This window comes from Aegilops tauschii, chromosome 2, assembly GCF_002575655.3.
Source record: "Aegilops tauschii subsp. strangulata cultivar AL8/78 chromosome 2, Aet v6.0, whole genome shotgun sequence".
In the NCBI taxonomy this organism is placed as follows: Eukaryota; Viridiplantae; Streptophyta; class Magnoliopsida; order Poales; family Poaceae; genus Aegilops; species Aegilops tauschii.
In genome coordinates this window covers 450,349,041-450,355,777 of record NC_053036.3, presented here as the reverse complement: position 1 = coordinate 450,355,777, position 6,737 = coordinate 450,349,041, and the positions used below count along the sequence as shown (strand labels likewise).

General features: G+C 50.4%; 2 protein-coding genes across 2 annotated transcripts; one reads left to right on the top strand and one right to left on the bottom strand.

Moving 5' to 3' along the window:
- The first annotated feature begins 913 nt into the window (after positions 1-913).
- On the top strand, positions 914-3,876 carry LOC109780927 (haloacid dehalogenase-like hydrolase domain-containing protein At4g39970). The gene is made up of 11 exons (XM_020339512.4): positions 914-1,448; positions 1,797-1,890; positions 2,018-2,062; positions 2,133-2,183; positions 2,382-2,456; positions 2,557-2,590; positions 3,065-3,120; positions 3,210-3,269; positions 3,342-3,401; positions 3,476-3,522; positions 3,591-3,876. The coding sequence occupies exons 1-11, from the start codon at positions 1,060-1,062 to the stop codon at positions 3,637-3,639; spliced, it is 960 nt and encodes a 319-aa protein (XP_020195101.1). The 5' UTR covers positions 914-1,059; the 3' UTR covers positions 3,640-3,876.
- Positions 3,877-4,005: 129 nt separating this feature from the next.
- LOC109780926 (protein DUF642 L-GALACTONO-1,4-LACTONE-RESPONSIVE GENE 2) lies at positions 4,006-6,334 on the bottom strand. Its single transcript, XM_020339511.4, has 3 exons — positions 5,990-6,334; positions 4,848-5,357; positions 4,006-4,757 (listed from the first exon to the last, which is right to left on the bottom strand). The coding sequence occupies exons 1-3, from the start codon at positions 6,057-6,059 to the stop codon at positions 4,204-4,206; spliced, it is 1,134 nt and encodes a 377-aa protein (XP_020195100.1). The 5' UTR covers positions 6,060-6,334; the 3' UTR covers positions 4,006-4,203.
- Positions 6,335-6,737: the final 403 nt, after the last annotated feature.

Here is a 6,737-nt window from a genome sequence, read left to right as displayed (position 1 = left end):
GGCGGTTCACCCACCTTTGCTGCAACTCTCTCCGCCAATTGCTTCTTCCTCTTTAGACCATTTGGGAGGCCCTTGATCCTCGCCCAGACTGGTATTTTGTTTAACTTGTAGCTCGTAACATCATAGTAACCATCATACTCCTGGATTACCACTAGTGCTCTACGAAACAACCAAGGCCCGCCATCCATAATTCTTCTCCAGTCTCCCAGGCAGTGACATTGTACCAAAAACAAGTTCGGACCCTTGATGCTGAAAGTTACACCCTGCGAGGCAGACCACGCATTACGCATCTGATTAAGAAGCGTCGAGTGACTGAAAGGTCGTGTAGTATGGGAACAAGCCCAACCAGCGAACATCCTTGATAAGATCCTCCACTTCTTCCGAAAAAAACAAGATCCTCTTCCTCTTCACCATGAAGTTTCAATCCTGTAAAACGATCAGCAAGCTCTGGCTCTGGTCCATCGAAATAATCGTAGTATTCCTCTTCCAGGTTCTGTTCCTGAACCCTAGCCCTACCTGCCTCCTCCGCATCCGCATCCTCCTCCACCTCTACTCCTTCTCCCTCCTGGACATCCTGCCTCCCAATATTGGCTTCCACATCGGCCTCAACTGCGTTGGCCTCGCCCTCCCTACCTCTCGTCCCATCTCCTCCCTTCCCCTGCATTCCAACTGAAACCACGCCCGCTATGACAGACGCCCTCCGCCTTGGCACAAAGGTAGGACTCACCGAGGACCAAGAGATCTCAGCCGCCGGAGACTTTTTTGGTGGACTCTGGCGTGCGTCGCCAGAGGAGATCGGGTACCCTAGAGAAACCCTAGGGAAAAACTAAACATGGGGTCAAAACTCTGCGTTGTCTGCTTGCTGCTTGAGATCACACCACTTCAAGGACCGCACCTGTCTACAGGCCCAAGTGAAGGGAACAGTTTGGGAATTATTTCCCTCCTCTCATACGCGATAAGAAAGACACCACGGCGAAAAAGTGGCAGGTAGATAAGCAGCCATTCTCGAACCATTCGCGCCTATTCCGTTCCATCTCCTGATCTCCGTTCGCATCTCCGATGCCTCCCATGGGCATGGCGTCCACTTCCCTTCTCGCCCCCACCTCCTTCGCCCCGGCCGCCGTCGCTGCCACGGCTCGCCGCAGCTTCTTCAGCCACCGCCCCACTTCCAGCCTCCCCGCGGTCCGCCTCCGCCTCACCCGCACGTCCTCGCTCGTCGCCTCCGCCTCGGCTTCCCCGCCGCGGTCGCTCGACGCCCTGATCTTCGACTGCGACGGCGTCATACTGGAGTCGGAGCACCTCCACCGGCAGGCCTACAACGACGCCTTCGCGCACTTCGGGGTCCGCTGCCCGCCCGCGGCCGACGCCGACACGCCGCTGTACTGGGACGAGGCCTTCTATGACGACCTCCAGAACCGCATCGGCGGCGGGAAGCCCAAGATGCGATGGTACGTCACCGCCCGCAAGCTTGACGATTCCTTCGCGTGTGGCATTCCGCGTGTGATATTTTGCCTCGGTAATTGCGCTTTGATTGAGTTTGCGATCAGCCTCCCACCATTTGTTGCTGGCATTTCGATTTCACAATCTGAATTCTTGCTTACCTGCATTATATGCAGGATGCAGTTGGTCATTAGAATGGTGTGCAAAGTTTAATGTTTCGAAAAAAAATGTGGCAAATAGTTTGAATGGGAATAAGTGATGTTGCAGGGCAGGGCATGCTAGGGTCCACATGCTGTTTAAGTAGTTGATGATTAGCGTGTGGATATTGGTTCTGAATTGGTTTCAATATTTTCCAGGTACTTTGGAGAAAATGGGTGGCCTACTTCAAAGATATTGGAGACAGCACCTTCAAGTGACGAAGACAGGGAGAAGTTAGTTGACGTTATTCAGGTCAGATTTCTTATGTCCTTGGTTCTAAATCAAATGCATTAGCTCCTCATTATCCTTTTTCAAGAAGTACAAATGCTTCGAACCATGTCTAAGAATCCATGAATTTTACAGAAGTACATTTTTGCAGGACTGGAAAACAGAGAGGTACAAAGCAATAATCAAATCTGGAACTGTAAGTGAAGTGTATACGTTGAGAAATTCTTACTCATCATCTCATACTGATTTTCAGCTCTGTATGCTAGGTGGAGCCTAGACCTGGTGTTTTGCGGCTGATGGATGAAGTTAAGGGTGCGGTAATACTTACTGGAAGATCTATTGTGCTTTGTGCTAGTGTTTTCGTCATGCAGTAAACTGCTTTGGAACATATAATATATTTCACTTAATCGTTTTTGTAGTGTACACTTGGTGAATTCTTATTTAATGTTCCTATTAAATTACAATAGTATGGGGCTATTTAAAAAAAATGAGGTGACTTTGGTATAATGGTGTAGGGCATCAAGCTTGCTGTTTGCTCTGCGGCAACTAAAAGTTCAGTGGTGTTGTGTCTTGAAAATCTTCTTGGACTTGTAAGTTGCATTTGACTCATGTTGTGTTTCTTATATTTCTGACATGAATTTCATTTTCTCGGTTGAGATTCCATTTCTTTACAATTGTATGGTTTTATAGGAAAGATTCAATGGTCTGGACTGCTTCCTCGCCGGTATAGTTCTGGTTGTTTTTACTTCTTTGATCATGTTTACCATGGTTGTTTTTAGGGTTTTTAAAAAAAATTGAAGGTAGATTATGTTCTACCGTATATATTTCAAAACAGGTTGTTGTTTTGAGGTTAACTGGCAAAGATCACCAAAATGTGAATCAGCGTGCAGGATTGTCTTTACAAAGTTTTCATACCAGCCATCCTAGTTGTTTTTTTGTTTTACAATTTTGTATTAGTTCAAATAAAATATTACAATGGCCAGTGACACGGTCAAGAAAAAGAAGAAATCAGTGAAATGAATAATATAAAGTCTAGTAAAGGTTGAGATGTGTTTTAGCTTACATTTTTCACCCGGCTAAGGCCAGATCCTATTTGAATGCACATGCAATTATTTGTTGTTTGGTGGGTGGCTATATTCTGAAAGCTATGATAAGTGATTCCATGGCATTCAAAATTCTTGATCGTTTCATATTGCAGGCGATGATGTTAAAATGAAAAAACCCGATCCATCGATATATATTACAGCAGCAAAGGTAGTGAGCACAACTGGAGCAGATCATGTTGAACTTTACTTGAGATTTTTCCAAATTGGTCGGGTTAACGACTTAATTGTTCGATGCAGAAACTAGGTTTGGAAAGCAAGAACTGCCTTGTAGTAGAAGACAGTGTCATTGGACTACAAGTAGGTCTTCCAATTTTTTATTTAACTTACTAAACGTACGCTTTTGAACACGAGATGCCTTTCTTTTGATAGGCAGCAAAAGGAGCAGGAATGTCATGTATAATAACATACACACCTTCAACTGCTAACCAAGTAAGATCAAGCTTAGCTACAAATTAGTGCTCAGTTCAACAGCCCAGGTGCTTGATCTCCTGAATTTTCTGTAGGATTTCAAGGATGCAATTGCAACCTATCCCGACCTTAGTAATGTGAGGTAGGTAGTGATTTTGCCTCTTTTAGTCTCTTTTCATCAGGTAAACCACATCTGTTAATTATTTACAGGCTTGAGGACCTGAAGCTACTGCTCCAAGAATCTCTCGTCACTGGATAGTGGAATTTCCTGCTTTCCACGGTCCTTTTTCTGCTGGTGGCGATGCAATCCACGCAGGGGTTGGATGATCCCCACTAATTCATTCACCTCCACAATCCCTCTACTAAATCACTGCTCGGTTAAACGTCTTGCCCCTCACCCAATCTCGTCACTGAATTGTGCAATTTTGCTGTTACAGTGTAGCGGCAACAGTTTGGAGTTACAACAACGACATGCCAAACTGATTTTACAGTAGAACACATGTACTGACAGGGGCACATACTCAGCATTTCATACGCAGAGAAAGTGATCTGAAAAGGAAAAGTGAGAAAAAAAACGTAACATTGCAGCTGTTGGTGATGTTTCCAGCCGATTACGGTGGTACTGTTTGCAGTGAATCATGATCAATCTGTTGAGGCAATGTTAAGTCTGTTGTCACGCAACAACTATCATCTCATTCTCAGCAGTCAATTTTCCGCTTCCGAGCCGCTCTCTCCCGAGAAACTCACATTCTAGCAGCACACATAAGCACGGGCTCCCAACTCATCAAGAAAAAAAAAAAAGCACCGGCTCCTGCGAGGCGCATCAGCGGAGCAACCGGCGAGCATGCGGGTGCGAAACACTGACGAGGGAGACGTCGTCGACGACGGGGCCGCAGAGCGTGCCGCTGCGGTCGGACGCGGTGTGGTAGCCCGTGCTGTAGAACACCACCCGGGTGCTGTTCCCCTCCGCCTTGAAGTCGAGTTTGTCGCGCACGTGGCCGCCGGTGCCGTGGGACTCGTACGACACGCGCTTGCTCCCGTACGCCGTGGCCACCTGCACGCTCATGGGCGACGCCGCGCACCTGTTGCCGGCGTCGCCCACCGAGAACTGCAGCCTGTAGGACCTGCCGGGCACGGTGGCCACCTCCTGCAGCAGCGCCACCTCCACGCCGGCCACCAGCTCCACGGCGCGGGAGCCGTGCGGCACCCGGAAGTGCGCCGCGTCGATGTACTTGACCACCTTGGAGTGGGACATGATCGCCCACCCCGGCAGCGGCGACGTGGCGTCCTCGTCCATGGGCGGCACCAGCACCCCCCACGGCGACCCCGGGGTCATGTACGGCCCCTCCTCGAAGTCCCCGTTGATCAGCATGTTCTCTGCACATGTCATACAGGCGTAGAGTAGTAAGAAGTCCGTAACGTAATGAGATTTTGTAGATATAGTGAACGATATCGTGTGTATCTTACGGTGGGTGGCGTGGGGAGGGTTGAGCATTCTGATGGCGACGGCGTCGACGATGGGGCCGCAGGCGGGGTCGTCCACCTGGTCGTCCCCGTGGTGGATGATGAGCGACACGACGCCCTGCTGGGCCTTGAAGGCCCAGGCGTACGAGTCCCAGCCGCTGCTGGTGTACACCGTCTGGACGGGGAGCTCGCCGCCGGAGACGTCGCCGGGGACGATCGACACGCGCAGCTTCTCGGACTGGGCGCAGGTGCGCGCCGCGCTGAAGGTGACGGAGTAGTACTTGCCCCGCGTCACGCTGAGCTGGTGCTCGATCGAGGATTCCGTGCCCAGCCGCACGGCGTGCCTGCCCTCAGGCACTACGAGGACCATGTGGTCCTGCTTCGCGCCGCACTCGATGTACTCCACGAACCCGGTGGCCTTCCAGTGCGGGATCGCGTACTTCCCCGTCACCCTCGAGCCGTTCATCTGCGACCTGTTCGGCGCCTGCTCGAAGTTCCCGTTCAGCAGCGGGCCTGCAGGTTTGCATTACTGTCAGATCATCTCAGGTTTGTACTCCCTCCGTTCTTAAATATTTGTCTTTCTAGACATATTTTAAAGTGTAGATTCATTCATTTTGCTCTGTATGTAGTCATTTATTGAAATGTCTAGAAAGACAAATATTTAGAAACGGAGGGAGTGGTATTCAGTAATTGTACTAGAAAAAAGAGGCTGTAACTCGCGACACGGTAAAGCAACGCTGTTACTGTACCAAGAGAAGTAACTGGGGCCTCTAGACCTCGCATGATATGATTCTTCAGCAGTAAACTAGCCCGACACGCGTAAGAATGCAGAGGCCCTGACTTGAATCACGGAGCTACTAGCAAGTCGACACTAGCATTGCTGGGAAATGATACACTCGTTCTGACAGTAATGCACCCAATTAAACAACAATGTAGTACACATAAAACAAGGTGATCGTATTGTCCTTCAGGCATGCTAACACAACCGGAACAGTACGATCTGTGCCGCTAGTACTAACAGCTTGAGAAATCCGTAAGAACATCAAGAAGGATAAAGATGCAGTAATTTACTGTCAAAAAGCGGATGCAGTAATTGACAGACGAACGTAGAAACTGTAATTAATCATGCATGGAGGGGCTCTCACCGTCTCCGCCCGACGCAGCAGCTCGAGCAGCCGCGCAGACGAGCAAGAACAGGGCGCCGTTGAGCACCATCTCCCCAGCTATGAGCCTACCGACGTAGGAGTACAGCTCTCTCCTCTGCTTCGTGACTGGATGGAACAGAGCTGTCGATCACGGAGTTACTTAACCGGGAGGGTGCCATCTGGCTCCACTTATAGGCCGACCGTCGAGGCGTCTGGCCAGTTCGGCGCCGCGGAATGCGCCGGGGCACGAGCAAGGTGGGCTTCGCCTCGATCATCGTCCGCCTCTCTCTGATTCGATCGGTTCAATATGAAAGTTGATCCATCATCACAAACCAGGATCGCAACAGCATTCCATTTCCTCCTGCGTGCGACCACGTGGACTGTCGCTGTATGCCTGTATCTGTGATATTCTGGGTTGCCGCAATCACTGCATATGGAAGTCGGAACGGAAGGTTCCGCTTATTCCCTTGGTCGGCCGGCGCACGCGCAGCTTGGGGCTTGGGGCTTGGGTGGGGATTCTGGCTGGGCTCGTGGCGACTGGGGAAGGCGCACCTGCACGCGCAGGGTCGAGAAGGCCGTCGGTGGTACTGTGGCGGGCATCTTGCCAGAGGCGAAACGGGGTGACAGGTGCAGTTCAGTCTGGGTAGGGTCTCAACTGGGAACCATGGTGACTAGGGACGGATCACCTGCGTTGACCCTGCTCACATGGCCACTCTGCTCCTTTGTCAACGCTCCTCCGTGCCGCGTG

Coding starts and splice junctions, on each gene's coding strand:
- LOC109780927 (XM_020339512.4), top strand. CDS start 1,060: ATGCCTCCCATGGGCATGGCGTCCACTTCCCTTCTCGCCCCCACCTCC. Junction 2,457..2,556: donor TTGAAAATCTTCTTGGACTT/GTAAGTTGCATT, acceptor ATGGTTTTATAG/GAAAGATTCAATGGTCTGGA. Junction 3,270..3,341: donor ACAGTGTCATTGGACTACAA/GTAGGTCTTCCA, acceptor TTCTTTTGATAG/GCAGCAAAAGGAGCAGGAAT.
- LOC109780926 (XM_020339511.4), bottom strand. CDS start 6,059: ATGGTGCTCAACGGCGCCCTGTTCTTGCTCGTCTGCGCGGCTGCTCGA. Junction 5,358..5,989: donor TGCTGCGTCGGGCGGAGACG/GTGAGAGCCCCT, acceptor GCAAACCTGCAG/GCCCGCTGCTGAACGGGAAC. Junction 4,758..4,847: donor CCCTCCCCACGCCACCCACC/GTAAGATACACA, acceptor TGACATGTGCAG/AGAACATGCTGATCAACGGG.